General features: G+C 35.5%; 1 protein-coding gene across 1 annotated transcript; it reads right to left on the bottom strand.

Annotated features, from left to right (window-relative positions):
- Positions 1–8,159: 8,159 nt before the first annotated feature.
- LOC110447337 (SH3 domain-binding protein 2-like) lies at positions 8,160–27,538 on the bottom strand. The gene is made up of 13 exons (XM_021492957.1): positions 27,322–27,538; positions 24,720–24,808; positions 23,639–23,752; positions 22,741–22,843; positions 20,607–20,724; positions 19,805–19,869; positions 18,858–19,000; positions 18,006–18,095; positions 15,729–15,817; positions 14,468–14,529; positions 13,483–13,546; positions 12,015–12,068; positions 8,160–11,157 (listed from the first exon to the last, which is right to left on the bottom strand). The coding sequence occupies exons 2-13, from the start codon at positions 24,775–24,777 to the stop codon at positions 11,014–11,016; spliced, it is 1,104 nt and encodes a 367-aa protein (XP_021348632.1). The 5' UTR covers positions 24,778–24,808; positions 27,322–27,538; the 3' UTR covers positions 8,160–11,013.
- Between the last annotated feature and the right edge of the window lie 11 nt (positions 27,539–27,549).

The following is a 27,549-nucleotide window of genomic DNA, read 5'->3' as shown; positions in this document are numbered from 1 at the left end:
ATGGTGTACATGTGGTATATAGTTGTATTTAGTGTCTAACTGATTTTCTGCATTCAGATTGATTTTTCAATTTGAGTAAAACATTATCATGAAAATTAATGCACATTTTATAACTTTCTGATTGTTTAATACGTGTGGTGTCATCATATTATTTTTTTGACCTGACTATACATGTGCACTGCGTCGCTTCTTTCCTTTCCCGCGTTTCTCCCTTCCTTTCCTCTTTTTGGCACTTAACTTACAATAGATAGAACCACATATGATGGACACACTAATATTCCGTGTATACCATATATAATATTATTATGTAGTACATACAGATCATATTAGTATTTCTAGAACCGCTTTCATCAGCAAGTATATGAAATGGCAGCACCGGCTGTATGCTCCCTATAGGGAGTTGAGAAAGATCTTGGCCCTATATATATAACCACGGATAATTATAACTTGTGAACCGCTTTCAGACGACCTACGAACTAGGTTGTGAAAAAGCGGTATATACGAACCTCTAATTATTGTACAATAGTGTTTTATATTGTTTTAGGGATTTATCTTCGAATGTATAATCAAAAGAAACATCGAATAGCATGTCGAAGTACTTTGTGCAAAAGAACCCCCAGTTGCCTGTTCGACGGATGGATGGATGACGGGTTTCGCGCCTGCATGAATCCGCCCTTACGGGTTTCATCTCACTGACGGAAGTCAGTGTTCAGTCGGCGCCCTGTTCGACATAGGAAAGAGTATTTTATACCTTTACAATTACATAGTTATATGTTAAGTAATATTTTAGATTAGAAGGGAAAGTGGTTGCCGGAATGAACCGCTATGAAATAAAAATGACAATATTTTCAACTGTTTCTGTTTGAATAGATACACATATCTCGATTATTAGGATTTATTAGGATACATTATGGACACAGGCGCGTGGTCGTTATGGTAATATCAATATTGTAGAAAAAAAACTAGAATATTGCATTGTCGATTAAAACTTAACCGATTTCTGTTCGGAGTAGTTAAGGGATTTTTGAACCCTTTAAGATGATATCAACTCTTTTAACATACTGTACTTTACACATCAATCGCAAAAGTGGAGGCCGGAATGAATCGATGTCGAATGAAAAATTGTTAAAAAAAAATCATCGTAAAGTTTTGTCTTTCTTGACCAATTACTCGTTGATTACTGCAGTGATTTGTGTTTGGCAACCTCTCTAGGCAAGATAATTTTATAGTTTGTAATTTGATATAAATTTCATTAATATTAATTAAGAACTTGTTGCAAAAGTGGTGGCCGGAATGCACTACATTCTCAGGTATGCTACAGGACATACTACCAAAGTCCTTAAAAATGGTAGTTGTTATTCCCTGCTTAACGTTCAACATTTAGGGTAATGGCAACGACTGGTTCACCCGTTGTCAGTATAATGCGACCACGAAATGCTGTGCTGGGTGCCTTCGGCATAGCATTTCAGTGAGATAGCACTATAAAGTCGGCATCAGATCCGCGCTATCACAAGGAGGCAAGAACACCAACATACCCTGTCGCCTGCATACACACACGCAAACACCCAACGCATACACTACACACATGGAGGCACGTCCTTAAATGACCTTAGCTGTTAGTAGGATGTTAAACAAAATCAAACAAAACAAAACAAAACCATCTCAGATATGCTTAAACAACAGAAGATGCTGGCCTCAGAACACGATTGATTTCCCTTTATGTTCTTAACAAAAAAAAGTCCTTTAAAAAGTTCTACAATTTTGCTCGAAACCAGATTTGTAAGCCCCAGTCACACTATCACGGTATTGGCCACGGTATACCCCGGATGATCATGGCCATCTCTCAACAGTTACCTACGGCGTTGTTAGGGTATTACTACGGTTATTACTGCTCCGATACCACTACGGGTGGTGCAGTGGATAGCGCACTCGCCTTTCACCAAGGCGACCGGGGTTCGATTACCCAATCGGACGTGAAAAGGTATAGGGTCACATGCCCGACCACGTGGGTTTTCCCAGGGTACTCCGGTTTCCTCCCACATTAAGACCCTACCATCCGCGCCAACAAGAGTGATTAATATAAGTTGAAAGAACTTGTTTCATAATTGTTGTAAAATAAATAAAGTTTTTATTTTTATTTATACCACTACGGACCACCACGATACATCCAGGTACCACTATGGTATCATCAAGGATTGTCAAGGTATCGTAAGAATACGGTTTGTCCGGGTTTCCAAGGTTATACTACGGTCTGCCAATGTGGCGCTACGTCATCTTCGGTTCCATCACGGTGTAACTGCGGTAAACCTACGATTTTCTTTAACTGACTAAACAAGAAGCAAGTCTCGAACTACTTTTTTGTTCTTCGCCGCTGAATACATGTAACTTGGACCATCACCATGTAGTTTGCAACTTGCTACATGCTCAATTCTAGAAGCCAGTTAATCAGCTGAAGTTTGTTTCTGTGGTTGTTGATGACAAAGTCTGTAAGTGACCATTTCCAAGACTGAAGTACCTTGTGAGTTGGAGCAATTGTTTTACCCAATTTAAAGCACCCTGACCAACCTTATTCCTGCCGTCACTGCCGTACAGCAAAAGGCCTTGTCCCGCTATCCAGGACAGCTTTTGGTGAGTTAAAAAAACCTATGCATGACAGACATGTTAAGGATAATTCAATTATGTAAACGTAACCCCGTTGTATTCATCATCAAGGGCCTCACAACATACCATATCCATCCGCCAAAATAAATTTCGCTCAAATTAATCCAACCCGTTAATCAAAGCGGAAACGATCATGCTTCACTTTGGTATGACAAATACTTGCATTTAATTCACATGAAATAAATAAAAGCTCATTTTAAAACGAACCAAAAGTTAAGAAATGCACTACATTTCAAAGAGGTATTTCGACTGCCGGAAAATGAAGATGAGACCACGGTCTCTTTTCTCTATTCGGTATATCCTCAAGGAAATACACAATGCACGAAACTTAACCCAAACAGAAAGAAAGGGAATGTTACTCAGCATAAGAAGAAGTTTAGACTTCCATGGTCAGCCTTCTATGATTTTAGCGACCGGAAAAGACTGAAACGACCATATGGTGAGTACACGACTAACGTTAATCAGGGCGAACTGTCATGACTAACCTCGCGTTAGTTATTTGAGTCTATGTAGGCTATAAGTGATATCAATTTTGAAGTTATTATTGTGTAGAGGTTGGAATGGACACGATCTTCAGGCCACAGACATTTGTGTTAAGCAGCTGCATGTAAAATGTAAATACAGGCGAAATAGCAAATACCTTGGTCTGACACGAGTGCACGTGCATGCTGTACATGTACCGATACAAATCTTTTCTGGACACGCACAATATCAGTAATTCAGTACACAGCTAAAGTTATATAGGTAAATCTAATGTGTGTTAAAATGAAATGGAATCGTTCTCGACTTCACGGCTGGCTTTTGAACATGTTACCTGCAAAGTAATTCGTCTTGTTGAACCATATACTGTGCTGTCGTAATGTATTCATGAGCATGGCACAGGATTTGGTTCCAGTTCTGGTATTTCTTCTCACTTTTACTGAAGGGACTATATCTGTTAAGATAGCGTGGCTCAATTCCTGGTGCCTTAGCTCAAATAGGCCAACTTATGTTAACATGACGTAGCCCCATTCTTGGTTTCATGACTCACCTCTGGCAGAAGAGACCATCCTATGTTAACATGACGTAGTACAATTCCTGGTATCATGACTCACTTCTGGCAGAAGAGACCATCCTATGTTAACATGACGTAGTCCCATTCTAGGACACATGACTCACTTCTGGCAGAAAAACCCAGCCTATGCTAACATGACGTAGGCCCATTCCTGGTGCCATGACTCACTTCTGGCAGAAGAGACCATCCTATATTAACATGACGTAGTCTCATTCCTGGCCCTATGACTCACCTCTGGCAGAAAAGACCATATTTGTTAACATGACGTAGTCCAAATCCTGGACATATGAATCACTTCTGACAGAAGAGACCTTCCCATGTTAATGTGACGTAGGCCCATTCTTGGTCTCATGTCTCACCTCTGGCAGAAAAAACCATCGTATCCTAATATGACGTACATGTAGGCCCATTCCTGGTCTCATGACCACCTCTGTCAGAAGAGACCATCATATGTTAACATCACGTAGTACTATTCCTGGTCTCATGACTCACCTCTGGCAGAAGAGATCATCCTATGTTAATAAAAAAAAAAGGCTTGACGTAGTCCTATTCCTGGTCCCATGACTCATATTTGGGTTTGACAACAACATCATCATCATCATCATTATCATCATCATCATCATCATCATCATCATCATCATCATCATCATCATCATCATCATCATCATCATCATCATCATCATCATCATCATATCATCATCATCATCATCATCATCATCATCATCATCATCATCATCATCATCATCATCATCATCATCATCATCATCATCATCCCTTACATCACCATCTGCATTGTCATTGTCATTGCATCCTTCATCATAGAGAACAGAGACAATCAGTGTTCATCAATAACAACAACAACCACATGTTCATCTAGGAGCGAGCCTTTATCCACAGATGAAATCATTTCATCTTCAAGTACATCACTTAACAGTTGCTGGAATTTGTCTTCAGATTCGAAGGCATAATATTCCACAAATACAAATGTTTACAAGCCTTAGTGTAATGCACTGATAATAAGACTTTGTATGCATCTCTCTGACATTCAATAAGATTCTTGCGTTGGGATAGACACATGGTTCTAAGCTGATATTTAGTAGAGTGTAGACATATCATTATTGTTCTTCAGTCCTCAAGTGAACATTATGGTTATTGTTATTGGTTTTCCATAATACCATCTTTATTCTTTAATGAATATTTATTGTTTTATTTGAATAGTTGGATCAAGATTTTGAAGGCAATTTCTTGGAAGCTGAACATCTTTTCCTGACTGTCATTATGTGTGCATGCATGATATAAAAGACTTTCTTCACTGTCAAGAACTGTGTTTATATGGTGTCGTTATTGTTACAAACTTAGGCTAGGGTGACATTATGATATTTCATTTCATAATGATGAAGGGATACTATTTTGCAAATTATTACCACTCTCTGGTATTCCGTTGTTCTGGTACATATGCCATCTGATTTTATGGAGATAAATATAAGTAACCTGTACAGGACACAGGTTGTCAAGATAAATTGTTCAGTACTCTTAGGATGGACAGACTGTCCAGGTAAGTTGTTCAGTACTCTTAGGATGGAAGGTATTGTACAGGTAATTTGCTCAGTACTCTTAGGATGGACGGTATTGTCCAGGTAAATTGTTCAGTACCCTTAGGATGGACGGTATTGTCCAGGTAAATTGTTCAGTACTCTTAGGATGGAAGGTATTGTACAGGTAAATTGTTCAGTATTCTTAGGATGGACGGTATTGTACAGGTAAATTGTTCAGTACCCTTAGGATGGACGGTATTGTCCAGGTAAATTGTTCAGTACTCTTAGGATGGAAGGTATTGTACAGGTAAATTGTTCAGTACCCTTAGGATGGACGGTATTGTACAGGTAAATTGTTCAGTACTCTTAGGATGGACGGTATTGTCCAAGTAAATTGTTCAGTACTCTTAGGACGGACGGTATTGTCCAGGTAAATTGTTCAGTACTCTTAGGATGGAAGGTATTGTACAGGTAGATTGTTCAGTACCCTTAGGATGGAAGGTATTGTACAGGGAAATTGTTCAGTATTCTTAGGATGGAAGGTAATGTACAGGTAAATTGTTCAGTTCCCTTAGGATGGAAGGTATTGTACAGGGAAATTGTTCAGTACCCTTAGGATGGACGGTATTGTACAGGAAAATTGTTCAGTACTCTTAGGATGGAAGGCATTGTACATGTAAATTGTTCAGTACTCTTAAGATGGAAGGTATTGTACAGGTAAATTGTTCGGTACTCTTAGGATGGAAGGTATTGTTCATGTAAATTGTTCAGTACTCGTAGGACGGACGGTATTGTACAGGTAAATTGTTTAGTGCTCTTAGGATGGACGGTATTGTACAGGTAAATTGTTTAGTGCTCTTAGGATGGACGGTATTGTACAGGTGAATTGTTCAGTACTCTTAGGATGGACAGACTGTCCAGGTAAGTTGTTCAGTACTCTTAGGATGGAAGGTATTGGACAGGCAAATTGTTCAGTACCCTTAGGATGGAAGGTACTGTACAGGTAAATTGTTCAGTACCCTTAAGATTAAAGGTATTGTTCAAGTAAATTGTTCGGTACTCTTAGGATGGAAGGTATTGTACATGTAAATTGTTCAGTACTCTTAAGATGGAAGGTATTGTACAGGTAAATTGTTCAGTTCTCTTAGGATGGAAGGTATTGTACAGGTAAATTGTTCAGTACCCTTAAGATTGAAGGTATTGTTCAAGTAAATTGTTCAGTACTCTTAGGATGGACGGTATTGTACAGGTAAATTGTTCAGTATTCTTAGGATGGAAGGTATTGTACAGGTAAATTGTTCAGTACCCTTAGGATGGAAGGTATTGTACATATAAATTGTTCAGTACTCTTAGGATGGACAGATTGTACAGTTAAATTGTTCAGTACTCTTAGGATGGACAGATTGTACAGGGAAATTGTTCAGTACTCTTAGGATGGAAGGTATTGGACAGGTAAATTGTTCAGTACCCTTAAGATTGAAGGTATGGTTCAAGTAAATTGTTCAGTACTCTTAGGATGGAAGGTATTGGACAGGTAAATTGTTCAGTACCCTTAAGATTGAAGGTATTGTTCAAGTAAATTGTTCGGTACTCTTAGGATGGACGGTATTGTACAGGTAAATTGTTCAGTATTCTTAGGATGGAAGGTCTTGTACAGGTAAATTGTTCAGTACCCTTAAGATTGAAGGTATTGTTCAAGTAAATTGTTCAGTACTCTTAGGATGGACAGATTGTACAGGGAAATTGTTCAGTACTCTTAGGATGGAAGGTATTGGACAGGTAAATTGTTCAGTACCCTTAAGATTGAAGGTATGGTTCAAGTAAATTGTTCAGTACTCTTAGGATGGAAGGTTTTGTCCAGGTAAATTGTTCAGTACTCTCAGGATGGACGGTATGGCCCAATACACTAATTCCATGGCAGACCATGTAAAACAAGCTGTTAAAGAAGTTATCCTGGAAATAGACTGACACTGTTGTCTTTAGCTGGTGATATTATAGTCTTTCAGCTAACCAGTAATCACTCGACTACATAACTGTTATTGTGCGATACATGTGCAACACATTGCTCTAGTAAGAAACGTTAGTAGGCGACCATACAAAGTAGCCACAACCTCATGAGAAACCGTGTTTGCATATCATAACTAGTATTCTACGGCAATACTCGTAAAAAGCGAAATTGCAGGGAAGATTAAATGTAATTCCTATGTAGATTTGGCTTCCGTTCATAATATTATTTAAGAAGACATTGTATGCTTCAACGCATTCAAGATGATTCAACTACTCAAAGTCGAGAACACAAAGAAACTTAATAATGTAGGTACGTTTTCAACATTAGCAAGTTAACGTAGAAACTATTTAATAGCAGGTTACGACTAGAACTGGTCATGCAGATAATATATACGTTGAATGTATGTGTTTTTACAATTACAAACATGATAATGAGGCGGCACACCTTAGTTTCATTGGTAATTCAAATAAGGCTGAATCGGGCCATTTGATAAATTAATAGAATCACATTTCAAACTGATCAGGGGCATACTTAACAATTCATTAAGAATAAATTGTATTCCTATCATCTGTTTTCATTTGCTCATTAAGTAAAACGCATATTAAATTTCACAGAAGAGATGGAAATGGTACATTGACGCGTATGTTTGTTGTCATATAATATGCGTATCAAAATGAAATGCAATGTCATGACGTACACGTGTATCAGCATTTCGATCATGAAATTCCATGTGTTATGCTCTCTGCACCCCTAAAATATGTCAAAACAAAATCAAGGCCCTGTACGCGGCACCTTGGGGATGATGTTAAAGTACAAGTACGCGTAACCCCTGAAATTTCGAGGATGCATTTCAATATAAATATACATTATAAATGGAACATTCAACACTAAACATAAACATCATTGGCAAATCACTTTATTAAAACCATGCAACATTCTGTTGCAAAAGTCAATTAACATAAAATTATATTAATATTAGAATCAATAAAATATTTAATATTCGTTACAATATATCTGACAGATTAATGAAATGAGTATGTACACTTTCGGTATTAGCTAACACAGGTAAAGAATGTTACTTCAAAAGATGAAATGTCCCTCCATGTGTTGTTTCCAGTTGGTTGTTGTTGTTCATTGTAATAAACAAATCGACGTTGTGAAATATAATGGGTTTTCAGGGAGCCAATATACATGTACAGTGCTTCTTAAAAAAAAGATTTCTTCACATTTTCATAATATACGATCAAAAATACATATTATACAAAATGTAACAACTCATCCACCTAACGACGTAGGTGATAGTGTTACATGTATACAAATGAATCCCTTACACAATCAAGTTTTACTTACTGATATATATATGTATATGTATGGATATGTGATATATTTCAGTAGTATTGCCCGTGTATGTCAGAACAAGGATAGTTATAGGCCTGCAATCAATCATATTCTCAGCCGACTTCACCCCTAAAAGAATTCATTCATTCTACCATGTTGGCGATGTAATGACAATTTTCATTGGTCAATAACCACATTGGACGAAATATACACAAGAGAGTCGAGGTTTGGTTCCTTTTGTCTGATGAATGAAAACGCATTTATTTTTGTATATGTTTGAAGATTTGCTTCCGGACAAACAAACAAAATAATATTTAACCTCTAGGTCTACTAAAATCCTGTAAAGCTCACAATCCGAGTGTATCGCCAATCCTTCCATGAAGATGGCTTGAAATAGTGATTTTAAGTCTAATATAAGTTTTGATTTCATGTGTTGACGAGCCATGCAAATATATTGGTGCTTTTGATCGATTGAAATGAATGTCTTTTATAAGGCATGACGTAAGTGTAAAATGTTTATAGTATGTCAAATTGAGAGAAACTAAGTGGCGACAGAAAAAGAAGCTTGTGGGGATTTACACCAAACATTGGAGAAACGGGCTTTCATGCATGAAATTGGTGACTTTCAACAGCCGTTCACTCAATTTATTTAGTTCGAAGGGTCACGTCAAGACAGCAGGTTACCCAGGCAAAATAGGACAACTGCCCACAACGTTCAGAAATGGTAAAAACGAGCAGCTTGCTACGCATCACGTGATAAGCATTTGCACCCGGATAATATAGATCACCTTGCATACTGTAGGCCTAAGAGGACACTGATTGGGACACGAAAACACACATTCCTTACATCTTGCTTGGTTAAATACATAATTATAATTAGCATATGCTAGAATGTATGGTGTAATATGTAACTCGGGATTCGGAAATGTTCGTAAATAATTCACTACCGAAACTGCCTTCGTTAATTATTTTCCGAACATTTCCTCACCCTTATTATATTATGCAATCATACTAACCGATATATACGTTAATTATTTCTTTAAATAGTAGACTTACATAGACTATACCAGCGAGAGGTATTATTGATGTCGTGGATAAAAAACTGTAATGTCTCCTTCAAACGAGGGTAATATATATGTATTTTTATTTTTATACTGTATATTGTTTTAAACCTAGATAAGTGTAGTTAATTTAGAGGCGCATATATTGTCATGTCTCCCTCATATGACGGTTTTATACATTTTATTAGAAAGAGTTGTACAGCCACGATACGATCTGACTAACACACGTAGTGAAAGGGATATTATGTCATTACATATGGATACATATATCTAGAGACAGAGAGCGGGATTAGATATAGAAATCTGTGCCCTACAGCTAGGACGATATTGCTATATACACTGTATAAACATGTTAGAGTTACACGTCTAAACGGTTTTACCCTGTAATAGAACTTTAACATAAAGATAGGTTGTTCTAGATATATATCCTTTTATCAGAAAGTGTTAACATCGACCAAAAGAAGAAATTAATTTTCTACTGCGAGGAGTGGAAGAGTCCCACAAGCAATGGAGGTCTGTGTTAGTATTGTCGACAGAAAGAAGAGGAGCATTAATACATAGCAATAAAACAGACACCAAATATCACTCATAGGTTTGTTCCTTCTACAGAAAGGAGTTAAACTCTTTCATAGATCAATAGGAAAGACACACAACCATTGGATGTCCGTTCCATATACTAAGAGACTAGGTAATATGAATCCATCAGCAGGACCCTCTACTGAAAGAGTTGTGACGATTAGGAAGGTTACATAGGCACTGTCAGATCAGTACAGCTGTATCAGGAAGGTAACATAAGCACTGTCAGATCAGTACAGCTGTATCAGGAAGGTTACATAGGTACTGTCAGATCAGTACAGCTGGACCATCTACTGTGAGAGTTGTGACGATTAGGAAGATCACATAGGCACTGTCAGATCAGTACAGCTGGACCATCTACTGTGAGAGTTGTGACGATTAGGAAGGCTTCATAGGCACTGTCAGATCAGTACAGCTGTATCAGGAAGGTTACATAGGAACTGTCAGATCAGTACAGCTGTATCAGGAAGGTAACATAAGCACTGTCAGATCAGTACAGCTGTATCAGGAAGGTTACATAGGTACTGTCAGATCAGTACAGCTGTATCAGGAAGGTAACATAAGCACTGTCAGATCAGTACAGCTTTATCAGGAAGGTTACATAGGTACTGTCAGATCAGTTCAGCTGGACCATCTACTGTGAGAGTTGTGACGATCAGGAAGGTTACATAGGCACTGTCAGATCAGTTTAGCTGTATCAGGAAGGTACATTTTAACATAAGCACTGTCAGATCAGTTCAGCTGTACCCTCTACTGCGAGAGTCGTGGCGATCAGGAAGGTTACATAGCCACTGTCAGATCAGTACAGCTGTATCCTCTACTGAGAGAGTCGTGACGATTAGGAAGGTCTGCTTTACTGAAGTGCTGTAGAAGGAGTTCTAACGAATTGAAGAAAACTTTGTGGTCTATACTGAATTGTCCATCCTGTAAGTATAAATGAACAAATGTAACTAGTGTCAACAAACAATGGCTAAGTGAGAGTTCAAATTATCATAGTGTCAACACACACGAAACGAGTTGGAATCAAACATATATACATGTATAGCAAGGAAAAAGTCAGACTTCAAAGTCAAATCATGAAGACAACTACAGTTATGAAAGGAACAAAATGTTTCCTGCATCAACTGTGACAGCATAGCGGCTGTTCCCCATCAAATCTAGGCAAGACGATTGAAAAAACGCTAAGAGGTCTTAAATAATAGTAAACACAGAAATACTATTGTAGGAAATCAAGTCGTGGTGATGACTAAAAAAATCCCTAAGCGTAAATTTAATCCTTTTTGATAGGAAACCCTAACAAAGTATGTCAATGGTTAACAGAACGCATCTTTCCACGATGTCATGCTATTTTAACTTACTCTTGAATAGCGGATATAAACTTCACATGATTTCAAATGTAGGAGATGCTGGTATGTTACATGTACTACTAAGAAACGTTATTTAATCATTATCGCCAGGTACGCGATAGAGTTTAGTAGATAAGGGACCATTGCTGTCATTCTGTAATAAAATACGAAGCGGAAGTAACTCTTCATCATTATAATACATGCACAACTACATTATCATAAGGGTAGACATAATGTATTCCTGATTGCTGATCAAATGTAAGAACCATATTGCTCATGGAATAAGGACAGACTGAATTTATGTATAGCTCAAACACTTCGTTGAATTGAGTTCAATGACTTAAACTGTGTTTATGTTTAAGTAAATTGTCAAATTTTATGTGGAAATTGGAATTCGTCACCCGACGTTAAAGGTCACAAGATTTTAAACTTTACCTTTCGGAATATTTTGAATTCCTTCATGCCGTCAACTGTTTGAACTGACAATACCTAAACAAAATAATAAGTTCATTACTTTTTTTATATAATTAGTAGACAAACATGTAACTGTTTTGAGGATATTGAAACAAAAAACAGTTACAACGTTTGAAAATATGTGTTAAAGCTCACAGAGATAATTTTTAACACTTAATTAATTATACTAACAATTTCAATCTAGTTACTACAACTTTTTTTAATTAATTGATTTGTTTTTACATGCTTTACCAAAGCATGACGTCACAATGTGTGACATTTCCACATTACATATTGCAAACAGTATGTGATGGTGTAGATGTATTACACTGGTCAGCATCCTTCGTACTGTGAAATCAGATTTTCGTGCGTCCTCAATTTTGTGTTTTCCCGACAAAACACAATTTCTTGGGTACAGTAATTCATTGACTACGAGTACACACTTAAACGTATAATTGTTTATATCAAACTTGTAATTACTTCGTCGACCTATGAATTAATGGATGAAGATTACCCACGAAATCAACGAAATACAAATAAACACGAAAATTAGTGATTTCACAGTACTGTATATGATACATAAATTCATTTATTTGTAAATTTTGTTTGACAAAGTCGATTTCATTATTTATAAAACAAACAGCGTAATTTCAACCAGATTTCATTATCCTAGGATTGTTATCAACCTAATGTTGGAGGTTTTAACCACCTTTTAACATTTAACCACGTGTTTGCCTGGATGTTAATTTGCTAATAAATACATTATATAGTGTACAACATATATCGCTTGGTCACATAATCTGAACAAATATTTATAGATCCAATCAAATATTTTATTCGTGTGGAACCATATTCCTCTCAAAATATAAGTGATGTAACGATTACAAAGAAACTATGTTTCTCAGCATATTAACTTATCATTTCCAACAATACTATGGCTCCCATCAAAATTCTATACGTATAGGAAACGGGGAACATTGAACAGTTGTTTTACTGCCTGCAACATATGTAGCTAATTATATTGTATTTTGCAGTCACTATACTACAATAGTTGCCAGATTTGTATACCTATAGTTCCTGTCCCACAGAAAGGCCATTCATTGAACAAATCTCGAACTTGTTTTCTTTTGAAACTAATTATATTGAAACTCTAAAAAACGTAGTTGTTTATGTACATGTCGTTATCTTGATATCAGATATAGGCATCATATAACTTACCAAAAATGTCCTAGATGCAATTTATATTTTTAGGGATTTAAACTAAATGATCATTCATACAGGAGTGTTATTAAAAAGTGTGAATTAATTTATTGACATCATAATCGTATTAACTCAATAGCGAATTCGGTTTAAAAAACATTCAAGGCGCTATTTAAATGATTTTATCGTACTGTTATCTATCAGTAGTTATTAAATATTTACTTTAAGCCTAGCTTAATGATGTACTTACCTCACTATCATTTGCTCTTGACTGTCTTACTAAGTACGTCCCTGCATCTCTGCCACTTAGAATACTGAAACATTAGCAGGTTTTATATTAAATGGAAATTCACAAGCGATGCTAACTCCACTTATTTAGCGTATTTTTGCTGTTTAAACGACTACTCACAATAAGCATGGATCAGTTTCAGTGTTAGAGAAAATTAAACCGCACCGAAACGTCATGTAAGTGAAATCCGAAATGAATACCCACTTACAAAGAAGCACCGGAAGAATTCGTGTAATATAGTTTTGCTAAGAATAATATATTTCGGTCGTTTTTTTAAATTATTTCATTACAATTTCTTTTATGAAACACATGCCTCATCATTAATGCGATGAATAGCTAATTATTAAATAGTGTGCGTTAATTACGACAATAAATGCATTGCTATCACTGTAAAAGTTCTGATGAATTCCAGTATTCATTATTGATAGATTTTCTGGTTGTTACCAACAAAACAAATGCTAAAAAGTATGGAGAGTAAGATGCAATGAAGGATTTTGTCAGATTAGGTATAGTGAATGTAGCTTCCTTAAGTAGCTGTGACGCACCTTAATAAATACATCCACACCGGGTGTAATCAACCGATACTTTACACTTGGTGAGTGATGGACTAACGAGGACGGCATATAGACAAGCTCATTTGGCATTTTAGAATTATGCCAGAATTCACAATTTTAATTTGATTTCATTAATAGCATTACGGTTTAGGCTTTCTTTGTTCGTAGAAAAACAATCTTTAAATATAATCTTTGTACATTAATCGAAATCTACAAACCAAAAGCTGTACACCGATGTATTAGATACATGTATAACGAACACAGCATTCCAAATACACGCATATTGTTTGTAGGTATCCTAAAGGAATTATACATTTAACCAATGCAGATACTGAGAGATTCTAAACAGTAATTATTGACTGCATTCAACCGAGCAAATTCCAGCTACTTACTTCTGAGCTTGGATACGATCTGAACTCTTGTATTCAAAGTCCTCCCTAGATATATCTCGCTTCTGCAAATTAAAACACATACTATAATTACGTGCACCAGATTTGTACACTGGTACACAGAAGCAAACATGACCTAAAGCACACAGTAACTACGGTACACTTTATGTGTACACCACCGCTCACAGACAATGATGACGTAGAGCACACGCATAAAGTAGTGACCTGTTTAACAAAGTGAACTGTGAATTACCAAGTACAGTGTTCAGATTGGGATAAAGAAGACTGTCTGGTTTTTAGGTCAAACATTATTACATAATAAGACACTGTTGACAGATCCTTATATATATTAAATTTGTTTTTGTCCTTGTCCATCACCGGCGAAAATTTGTATAGGCCATATGCATTGTCAACCCCTTTCATGAAAAGATATGTTGAAATAAATCTGTATGCAGGCTCTTGGTGTAAAATTCGCTTACTATGAGAAGGATGGATAGTACACAGCACGCATGCCTCGAATTCCTGGTATTTTATATTTGTTGAAATATATTGTGTCTAGTAAACGGAAAGGAAGAAAACCAATGTGTACATTTAATGTCATGTCTTACTGACTAAAACACTGACAAGTCATCAAGGGCCCTGCCATGTGTATTACCGTCACCTATCGTCAATGGTCTATTTTTAGTAACAGTAACACCGACCTTGACATTGAAAACTTTTTAAACTCCTCTTGCAAATCTACATATAATGTATATAACCATGTCAAGTTAAAAAAACAGATTTTTGATTCCGAAATAAGGACTGTAGCCACATGTTTTTTAAGTAATAGTGACATTAACATTGGGAACTTTTTAAATCCAAATTGCCCATCTACATATCATAGTTTACTGTAGTGACCTTGATGTTGTAAAAACATAAACCCATATTGCACATCTACATATCTAAGTATATCACCATGTCAAATTTTAAAAAGATAAGACTTTTAGATTCCGATATGAAATCTGTTCCCCGACGGTTTATTTTAAGTAACAATAACCCTGACCTTGACCTTAGATTTGTTTTAAATACTTATTGCACATCTTCATTTCAAAATGCATCACAAAGTCAAATATCAGAAACATTAGTCTTCTGGATTCCAAGGTAATTTCCCGAAGCAAAAGTGTGGAATCAGACACCGTGATTACTATAGGGCACCCGCATCTTCGATGTGAAGCCCTATTATGAAAGCAAACACAGTCTTAGGGAATATTATTGTGTCGCTTACAAGTAATGGTTTTTCTGCTGGCACAGGTTTTTTTGGTTTCCGCATAGGAGGCCCTTCCTTCTTTTTAACTGGCTCCGATTTAGGAATAGCTGTTGTTGAAATATAAAAAAATGAGTTGCAGATCAGCTTATTACAGCTTTTATCTACAGCTTTTCCGAAGAAGGAGAATTAGGAGAGTTAGCCGACATACATACTGTAGGAATTGGGACTATATATATATATATTATAAATCAGAAAAAAGATCCTTACGGACGAATAAATATTGTATAAAGAAAATTCATCTCTTCTAGGAGATTCTTCAGACTCCGAAGAATCTCCTAGAAGAGATGAAAGTACTAAAGACTCATTGTTAAGATTTTTTCTTTATACAATATATATATATATATATATATTTATATTGTACAATGTATATCAGCGTCAACACACGAGTACACAATGTACTAAAGCGTCAACAAATGAGTACGAAAATAAATATTCTACAGCATCAACACTCTAGTATGAAAACATATTACAACATTAAACTCAATTACGAATATATACAACAGCATCAACAACCGAATACAAAATATACTACAGCATCAACAACCGAGTACAACATACAGATAACAGATATACTGCAGCGTCAATACTCGAGTAGTACAAAATAAACTACAGCATCAACACACGAGTAAAACATAAACTACAGCATCAACACACGAGTAAAACATAAACTACAGCATCAACACACGAGTAAAACATAAACTATAGCATCAACACACAAGTACAACATAAACTACACCATCAACACACGTGTCAACACAAAGAACACCCAGAAACCACAACGTCAACACAAAGACAACAGAAACCACAACGGCAACACGAAGACTACATATGCTGCAGCGTCAACACAGAGACAACAGAAACTGCAACGTCAACACGGAGACATCAGATACTGCAACGTCAACACGGAGACAACAGATACTGCAACGTAAACACTCTAGTACGATAGTATTCTACAACATTAACACGCGTGTTCAAAATTACATGACAGCATCAACACTAGAGTACGAAAATAAACAACAGCATCAACATCAAGTACGAAAACAAACTGCAACATCAACACTCGAGTACAACATAATAACAGCATCAACATTTGAGTACAACATACATAACAGCATCAACACCTGAGTACAACATACATAACATCATCAACACTTGAGTACAACATACATAACAGGATCAACACTTGAGTACAACATACATAACAGGATCAACACTTGAGTACAACATACATAACAATATCAACACTTGAGTACAACATACATAACAGGATCAACACTTGAGTACAACATACATAACAATATCAACACTTGAGTACAACATACATAACAGCATCAACACACGAGTACAACATACATAACAGCATCAACACACGAGTACAACATACATAACAGCATCAACACACGAGTACAACATACATAACAGCATCAACACTTGAGAACAACATACATAACAGCATCAACACCTGAGTACCACATACATAACAGCATCAACACTTGAGTACAAACTACCCAACAGCATCAACACTTGAGTACAACATACATAACAGGATCAACACTTGAGTACAACATACATAACAATATCAACACTTGAGTACAACATACATAACATCATCAACACTTGAGTACAACATACATAACCGCATCAACCCCTGAGTACAACATACATAACAGCATCAACACCTGCGTACAACATACATAACAGCATCAACACTTGAGAACAACATACATAACAGCATCAACACTTGAGCACAACATACATAACAGCATCAACACTTGAGTACAAATTACCCAACAGCATCGACACTTGAGTACAACATACATAACAGCATCAACACTTGAGTACAAATTACCCAACAGCATCAACACTTGAGTACAACATACATAACAGCATCAACACTTGAGTACGAATTACCCAACAGCATCAACACACGAGTACAAAATATACTACAGCGTTAACAATACAAGCACACACTATATCACAGCGTCAATACACGAGGACAAACTATAAAAAAGCTTCAACTCACAGGTACAAAAAAATCCTACAGCGTCAACGCCGGGGTAATAAATTATAAAAAAAAATATCAACACACAAGGGATAACCAAAATTGAGCGTCAACACAAACGAAAAATATCTACGATAACGTCAACACAAGAGGAAACACTATTCCAAATACTAAAGTGTCAATAAGCAGGGAGAACTCAGCGTCAATACCCGAAGATAAAGTATATTATTTACGTGGCAAAGGGGCCCTTGCACCGCGTGCTCCCGGTGACATTGCTTCGGTTATCTTGTCGTAATCGTCCGATTCAGTATCGGAATCAGGTTCTAAAGTAAAACAAAATAGTAAAAGGCTTAGAGAAATTCAAAAATAAGGTTGACAAGAATACTAAAAGAAAATCATCGCCAAGAACAACAGGAATCTTTTGAAAGTATTTAAAAATAATAAGCAATTACAAAATCCTTATTTCATAGTTTTTACCGTTTATGTTACTTTCTTCTTTTACAAACAGTTTGTACCATTGTTTTCGTTAGCTGTGAAGTATACTTAAGCATTACCAGCATTCTGTTCCGTGTTATGGTCCTAATGGGCGTTATGATTATTCGTCTACAATGCGTTTTTATACTTATACTTACATTTCTCTTTTTTTTAATTTTCATTTTGAAGTTCACAACGCACTTAAAGTTTCGAAATTAACGGTGTTTGTTCAAGAAATAAAACAGCCCAGGGAATTGCTCACGGAATGTTGTCTCGTGACTTTCCCCGTAAAAATATATAGTTCGTTAAAATAACATAAAAATATCGATAGTATTTCCAAAACTTAATCAATCAATATATTCAATTTAAATTTTATAATAGTCTAACATAAAATGTTGGATATTATTGAACCATAGTGACTTTTTACTTATCTGCTTGCTAGTGCGGAGGGGAATAGCGATCCGTTAGTTAGTCGGACACGTGGAGATATCACTTAGCCTGTACTATGGTCTCATAACACGGAACTGGCTTGGTAGTATTATATAGTGGCAATGCATAGCAACTGTAGATATTATCGAGGGGAGGGAGGTGATGGTTCAACAAACGGGTACCTGGTTGTTTCTTCCTATTGGTGGTTTTAATTGGTTTGTGAGGCAAAATTGGAGGATACTCTTTGACATTGACCTGCTTTTCAAGGTAAGTGTATTCATCTTCTGGTTCATCGTCGTGGCTCTGTTTGTGACTAATAACATGTCTGGAGAAAAATAAAAGTCGTATCTGTTACACTCATACATAACAAAAAAGGACAATTACAATCAGCTAGGAGTTGCAATTCTACATTTAAATATACCAAACGGACGTTTCCAACATATTGTGGCAATTTTATTATGACACCTTTAACCATACATAGTTGTATTATGCAGTTGATTAAGAGTTAAAGTGCATTCCGTTTCGAACCGCAGTCGTTTAATATTTTCAACAGGCTCGGGGACAAATCTTTTTCTTTTTCTTCTTCATCGCCTCGTTCCACCTTAACATTTCGTCCGCGCGTTTTCTCATCAACTATTTTTTGGATTCCAATGAAACTTGCCATTAGTATCGGTGCCTGTGCGTAGATGTGCCAGACACATTTTTTAACAGCTCCGCTTCTAAGATGGCCGCCGCGACCTCTTGTATGCTTACTTCTGGTCCCCCATTACAACTAGTACTTGTTAAATTTGACATTAGTTCTTAAAATTTAAAGTTGATTTTCAACAAAGGGAATTACCAAGAGATAATATCGGTAAGCTACATTCAAAGTTATGAATATGACGTCACGATCATCACTACATATTTATGGTCTTATTAATGCCAACCGTGTTTTGAAGGTTTACACATCAAAATCGAAGTAAGTACGGCATAGGTTTTAACAAAGTACTTAATTCTTGATTATTTACATACATGTATGTTTCCCTTTATCTGTCGAGAATTTAAATAAAAAACAATACTATTTTTTTATTAGGCGGAATATGTAAATACAATTTCAGGAAGCTGATTTATACTGTTACAAATCACTTACTCTTCATCGTCTTCTACAGCTTCGTTAGCTAATACCATTTCTGCTTTCAGAAGTTTCATCCATTTCTTAAACGAGAAAAATATATTCGGCTTAAACTAACAAATTAATTTCAAATGAATGAGAAAAACAGTAATCTAATTTTATAATTGATTAATTGGACCCCTTTTTTTTCGATTTGTTAGTATCAAATGTCCAATATTATGAAAATGATATGTCATAAAGTTGTACAATATCGAATTTGTATTTCTCAATAGATGAAACATAACACAAACACAGTCTATTTAGCTGTTTAAGGATGAGAAACAAATCGTTTTTTCTTTTAATCCAATGAAAAGAAAGTTAGTCATCAGAATTGTTATATTAACCGTGAAATGAGAAAAATATCAAGTGCAAAACATGAGGATTTTGTATAATAAAAAACAAGGAGTATTGGTAATTTAAATTACTTTTCTGAGAGATCAAAAATAATTTTTAAGAGACTTAATTTAGAAGAAAACACTATTTTTAACAACTTCGAACACATTCATAGACTTCTTATACCACACCTGGTAGATATGGTATGTCTTTTTTCCGCATAATATCGAAGCAATCAATTTCCATCCAAAAAACAATCGTGCATCTATGAGCTATCGTAGAGAACACAACGAGCACATGGAAATACCATTTTTCTCATATTCTCCTCTTTTAAATGAGAAATGACTTAAAAATTACTCAGTGGAAAGAAATGTCGACATAAAGGTAGATCCTTAAAGTCGTAAAACAAATCCACGTATTGTTAGAATTTAACTGGCGTGCACTTTACCTTCCGATCGTCCTCACTAGCTGATCCGAATGTAAACTGTTTGCGGTCAAATTGTTCTTTAGAGTAAAGTTTGAAGCTTTTCATGCGATCCGAGTCTTGTATTATTTCTCTAACAACTCTGAAAAAGAATATTATCCACTTTTTGAAAATAATAAGTACATTATAATACAAATTTGTTGCATGTTTTTATAGAATTGTATTATATCTTTCTCTTTGGTTTGATGTCTCCTCAGAGCACGATTTCTTATTTGCGATTGGTTTCAAATTCCGAGTGCGACATTGTGTTGAAGGTTAACAGATATCCAACTCTTCAAACATGCATATAGACACAATTATAGCTAATAAAAGAAGAAAAATGGCGCTTTTGTAAATAAAATGATCTTACTAAACCAGGTGATTTATAATGTTATTTAGTTCAGGCTAGAACAGGGGATAATGATGTACAATGAAGGTGACAGAATTGCCACTAACAGTGTAAATCTACAGAAATACTCAGGTGGTAAATACAGGTATGTTTGCAACGCCAATACATCTTGTAATTTGAGTATCATAAATTGTCTGTATATAGTACAGTTCTTTGTATCGTAACAGTCTTTTAGACTAAAAATGTTCATTAAATATGGCACAACGTTTTAATGGCACAGCCATCTTTATCAAATGGCTCAATGTTTATGTTCATCACTAAGGAAGCTAACTTATTTTATTTATTTTTATTCCAACAATCTTGAGATCCTTTACTCTGTGTCCGTTGTTGTTGAAGTGTAGCAGTACCGAGTTAAATATATCTCCAGATCTAATCAGATGTAGGTGTACTTGAATTCTTTCTTTTATCATATTTGATGTTTCACCGATGTTTACTAAATATTCACATATTTTACAGATTAGTCCAATTATGAAGTTCGATGTCCTCCAGTTAATTTTATCATTTATCCTCACTCTGTTTCCATCCTGATTCCTTACATAATCCTCAGCAAAAAGCTTACAGTTCACGCAGTTCCGTCCACATCCATTTCTTTTCATATCTTTACTTATGAAGGTTTTACCTTTCATGATCTTACTCGTTTTTAAGTGTACCAACATGTCAGCAATATTTTTATTTCTTTTAAATTCACACAGAGGAGTTTTCGGGACACAACAACGGGCACACAGTAAATGATTTCAAAATTGTAGGAATAGAAATGGTTAAGAAGCTCGGCGTGACATGGAGAAATTTTATATTAACAAACATGGTTATCTCAACCAATTGAATAAAAAGGAATAAACAATTAGTACGGAAAATTATGACGTCAAACTAACATCTACGACATAAGGTAGCTTCCTTAGTGATAGACATAAACATTGAGGCATTTGATAAAGATGGCTGGGCCATTGAAACGTTGGGCGAAAAAATCCTATTTAATTGTATATGGTAGAAATCTGTTGTTGACCGAATTTGCGATAATGCAGTGCTTCTCGTTCCGCTTCGTGATAACATGCTCAGCCAAGCACTAGCTGATTATCCATACAACCCTAACACTAATCATTTCAATAAAGCAACATTAAGGTGATATGTGAGGGATTTTTTAGTGTCAGCTTTACATGCACCTCTAACGCTACAAATCCAAACATTTCTTATATATACAACAGAATACATCAGCTCGACTTTGGTAAAGACGAAAGAGCATCTCAAAACATTCTGATGGTAGCTTTCCGGGAGACAGCCATTTTGTGTATGTGTTGCAGTGATATGTTCGTTAGTGTGTCTATTTTTGTCTCAAGGGTTTGTACAATTGAGAGGATATCTACAAGGTTAACACCTATTCATTTTATATTCAAGTTGAACATGTGTTAATTAAAATCTGAATATCCAAGAGGAAGAAAATCATGAAACAGTGGAATCAAGAAAACAATCCTTAATTTTTCTTTTCTTTTTCGCCATACTGTTGATTATTTCATTTTTTTTCCAGTACTTATTTTCGCGGTTTTGCCTTTGGATTTTGGATTCGCGAAGTGAACAGGAACACAAATATTTCGTTTAAATAGGTTTGAATAACTAATCGCCAGATGTTTGAAATAATTCGCGATTGACATTCCTTGTCCAAAATAATTTGTCGAAAAGAAGTGTCGAATTTACTGCCCGAGGTCTTTTACGTACTTGTCGTATCCTCTAAGTGAAACTGACTGGAACGGTGAGGTAGAAAACTCGTCATTGTAAATGTACAAGCATCCTTTTGCTATCACCACAAATTTTTGTCGCCCTGTGGGGAAAGATAAACATATTTACAATCGTAAACAGCTTTTATAATTTCACTCCAAGTTGTCTTTAAACCTTCTTTTAATAATTTTAAAAAACGGAAAAAGAAACAGAAACAAATTGCAATTATTTTCCTCCGAGATTAATCAATAACTAGATACATTGATTTAGCTCTGAAACCATCTGAAGAATATATGATTTAGCTACTTAACCTTAATCTGTGGAATTTCTAATTAACATTAGTTTCATATGTCATTCCAAATTATGCGAAGGGTTTAGTTACCAATCTTCTTACATTACTTAATTCTTTGGGAAATGGAATATGTTTAAAACGACTTTAAAAAATTATATTTGCAGCTACTTTTGTTTCAACTAAATAATGATTACGGGGACAAGCGCATTGTTTTGATAACACTAGCATAAAGATGAACTCATACATGTATATATCGAAATAGCAAGAAATCATATATATGCCAAGTGAGTCTTGTACATAATTTATAATAAAACTTTAACATTTAACATTAAGCTAACAAAACTTGTCACAACTTAATCATGCTCACGTGGAATGTCCAATATGTGATAGTAGTTTTTAATGCATTGTCAGCTCGACCGAACAATAAAATTATCTGCAAAACCAAACGGTGTTTGTCAAAGTTTAAATTAATATTAATAGATCAAAAGGGCATTTATATGTCAAAAAGATGGATGTGTATTTAAAGCATATATATTAAGAAAGAGCAAATAATTCCGAGATTTAAGATGATAACTAGACGGGTTTAGAAAGATTTTCACAACTTACATTTCGTTATGATTAATTTTAGAACTGGTACTCGTTGTAAGGTTCGTTCCAATTGACCACGTTTCCGGAGAAATCCATAGAGTTTCACACCTAACCTTAAAATATCTTGAGCTCCTGTAAAAGATATGTATTGAATCTTGTATGTTCGAATCAAAAACTCCTGACTAAAATCATTCCTGAATTTCAAGAATGAAACGAAACCCAGAGGCTGAATCAGATGTCCCGGAATTGTAAACGTTTCACGGGAAGGTAAGCGTTTCTTACATCAAACGGTCTACTTATTATGATGTATCCTAGTGAATCAAGGAATGGGCACTTGTCATCCATTGAAATCAGAAGCCTTAGATGACATTCTTAAAGAGGTGCTTAAAATTGCTGATGACAATTTAATTCCATTGGTGGAGAGATAAACAATAAACATCTCCAAATAATGTTATACTTTCCAATTGTACACTGGCGTAGTAAGTCACCACGTGTTTATAGATGGACAAATCGTTCTTAACACTGAAACGCGTGCTGGTATCTATAAATTCAAATATGTGAATAGCGACAACACATACACTGTACACACGTTCACCTCATATTGTTATCTAACCAGTTTGATGTTAGATAACATGGCTTGTATAGCGGCCATACATTATTTACAACACCTTCTAACTCAATACCTGGAAGTCATGAACACTCCCTCTCTCCCAATTTCAGTCGTTTATTCTTTTTTTTTTAATTTACAATTTTAAATACGTTTCCTTCAACCAATCACTTGATAATGAAAAGTATCGACAGTATTTAGAACTTTCGGCTCTAGATAAACAAGATCCTTGAATAATATCTTAAATGGGATGTTTTCTTCGATCGAATATGAGGAGAAATTGGCTTTTAATTTTTACAAATATTTTTGAAAAGATTGTTTTTCAGAAATGCAGAAAAAAATCATATTTCATACCGCACGTTTGTTTCCATCATAATGTCTTTTGTATTCCCCTGCTGCAAATTAATATTTGCTCAAAACTAATCATAGAAAAAGGTTAATCTACCATTTTTTTACAGCAAGAAATGCGTTGATTTCTTGTTAAAGACTCACCTATCGTTGTCTGTGGTTCGAGGAAGATACTAGGTACAATTGATCCGTCCCCACTCATCGTTAAGTCAACATGTACAAACCTAGGCAGTCTAAAAACAATAAACGTATGGCAAAGTATGTGTACTGTATGCTTAACATTCAACCAAAGTAAATACTGTAACTGGATTGGTGGTATATTATTTATCTAAGGTGACATTAACTGGGTCTAGTTGCTTTAATCTTTTTCTTGAGGTATGAATAAAGAAATTAAAGCATTTATCAAACAGTGAATGTTTACTTCCGGGTTCGCGTTATCTTATTTATAGCATTGGCTAAAGAGAAACAAGTAATCGTACACGCTAGCCTTGATTCATTAGTGTTATTTGTGTTTTTCCAAACAAAACTCTATATTACTTTTGTTTTCATTATACAGTATAATACGTAATACATTTATTATAAAGAGGTGTGATATAATACACGTCGATTACAAAGTGTAAGGTATTTACATATACAAACACTATCTCCGTCAACGTCCTGACAAGCGTTTACATTTGGACCCCATCTGCAGGTCAGGACATTAAAATATATCGAGGATTTTGACAAAAACATTTAAAGCGTCCACTGGGTGGCTTGGGAGTCTGTTAACGAAGCAGCATCATGTCTGGTTCGCAGAGCAGTGGGTCGGTGTAATGTAAACATTAAACAGCGAAGTAGTAGGTGATTGGAAAGATCGTTTGGAAACTTGTTTTTTTTAAAAAAAATTATTCTCCAGCATGGAATACGGTATATCCAGGGCTGGTTCCCTGGGATCAATAGCATTTACTGCAGGAATACCCTCGTAGCGAGGCTCTCTATTTGACTCTCACTCTGTGATTCATTCAGTCATCCGTTCTGTTTTTACTTCCATTCGCACGTAATATATGATAATGTTTGTTTTATTAACTTCATTTATTTGGACATTGAAAGAGTTGTTTTCAATGTGATATTACAGTGCAATATACTATTGGCATGGATGACCTGACTTCATTTGCATAAGAAAGGCCGTTTGTTACTAGCTGTAGTAATTCAGCTCTAAATCGGAATCATTCTAGTCACATCTTTTATTTCTATTGAATGATACATGTAATATGAATTATAAAATTAAATGAGCAGTAACAATGATAAACGTGTATGTACCTTCCTCTCCCTTATTCAGCCATCACCTGTTATGCTCGTTTCATCTCCATAGGTATGTTAAACATGCAGCACTAATAAAGTAACAACTCTCTGTGAGGGATACAGTCCAGTAGATATATATATAACATAGACGAAACGGGATTCGTTTACAGACACACAACAAAGAAAACGTTCCATCCGAAGGACAGGATTTTGTAAGGGCTAAACGTAGTAAAGAGCGGTTTACTCCAACTTTCTGTGCAGTATGAGGGAGAGAAAATTGAATTATCTCCTGAAGGGTAAAACAGACCTTCCACGTTATTTTAGAAAAAGATATAAACTGACACTTCACCGGTTACCTACTAAATTGTAAAGGCTTTCACAGGTCACATATATAAGGTTTGGATGAACAAATGTAAAAAGAACTGTGAAAGAATTATAGTTAAAAAAGCTCCGAGGACTTCACACTACCACCTATAGCAATATTAATGTATAACATTGAGAAGGAGGCGAAACCTTTACAAATCAAGAAAGAATAGTACAAGGTGGCCAAGAGACGGAAACGTCCTACATATCTAGCGAGTCCATGTGGATCCAGGTAGGCAGAACATAAACATGTTGAAACGAACACAAGCATTGAAATAAACAATGTATGAAGACAATGTGGCGTCATCGGAATGTATCGATTGAATAATATGTGCCTTATGAACATTGCTCTCGAATGCAACATAAACTCCCTATTGGAATTATATACGTGAATCTTAACTATCCAAGGTTATGTGTGCGTTTCTTTTACAGAAATTCAGATAATGACAGTACTGGTATGAGTAATAGTAAGCGATATAGGTGGAATTTAAAGTAAAGATCGTGTTACATATGTATATGGGTCTGTCTCATACTACTCATGGTATGTATACGAATATAGGACTTGCCCTAACGCACGAATAACTTATAATAATGCAAAAAATATACGTATTCACCATATTAACAAAGGGGATTTCAAATGTGTTAATCTGCCTTTCACCTGTTTAACCGGAATTGCATAAGAATTTAGGGTTGATATGCACATTAGCGTATGGTACCGAACACTACATTGATTGAATCGATATCTTATTCAACAATTACTTCACACAATAATTTGTATCCAAGGACGATAACAAAACCTTCGGTCTGCCCGTTACCTATCAGTATCGTATTAGATTCTAGAGTTTATGTAGGTAAAGGCTAGGCACTTTATCAGACATATTCACTTGTGAAATAATTAAAAACTGTCAAACGTAGCAGATTATCAAACATAGTAGTTGAAGTTACCACTTATTTGCACAATAGTTGACAAAAAGGTGATAGAATGTCACAAAAATTTCAAACACAACAGGGATGACCTGCCAGGAATTCGAAAACACATAAACTTTACACATCGAATGATGACATGCATAACGTTCTAAGTGTGTTTATCTAATTTACCTACCGGCGACGTTTGTGGTGGTCAAACCGAAACAGGACAGTGAAAGGCTTCTTATTTCTCAACAATAATGGTCCGATCCTTGGAGTAAGTGGCAAGCAAATATTGCAAAAATCCTGCAATCATGATAGGTCTGTCATTTAGTTCACTCAATTTAACTTCCTGGTACATATAAACTTGGTTTACATTACCTAGAGTCAAAAACATCGTAAACTATACCACTGAGAAGCGTCT

The sequence above is a fragment of the Mizuhopecten yessoensis genome, unplaced genomic scaffold (genome assembly GCF_002113885.1).
Source record: "Mizuhopecten yessoensis strain PY_sf001 unplaced genomic scaffold, ASM211388v2 scaffold3311, whole genome shotgun sequence".
NCBI classification, from domain to species: domain Eukaryota; kingdom Metazoa; phylum Mollusca; class Bivalvia; order Pectinida; family Pectinidae; genus Mizuhopecten; species Mizuhopecten yessoensis.
Note: the sequence above shows the minus strand (reverse complement) of the source record. Positions and strands in the feature narration are given on the sequence as shown.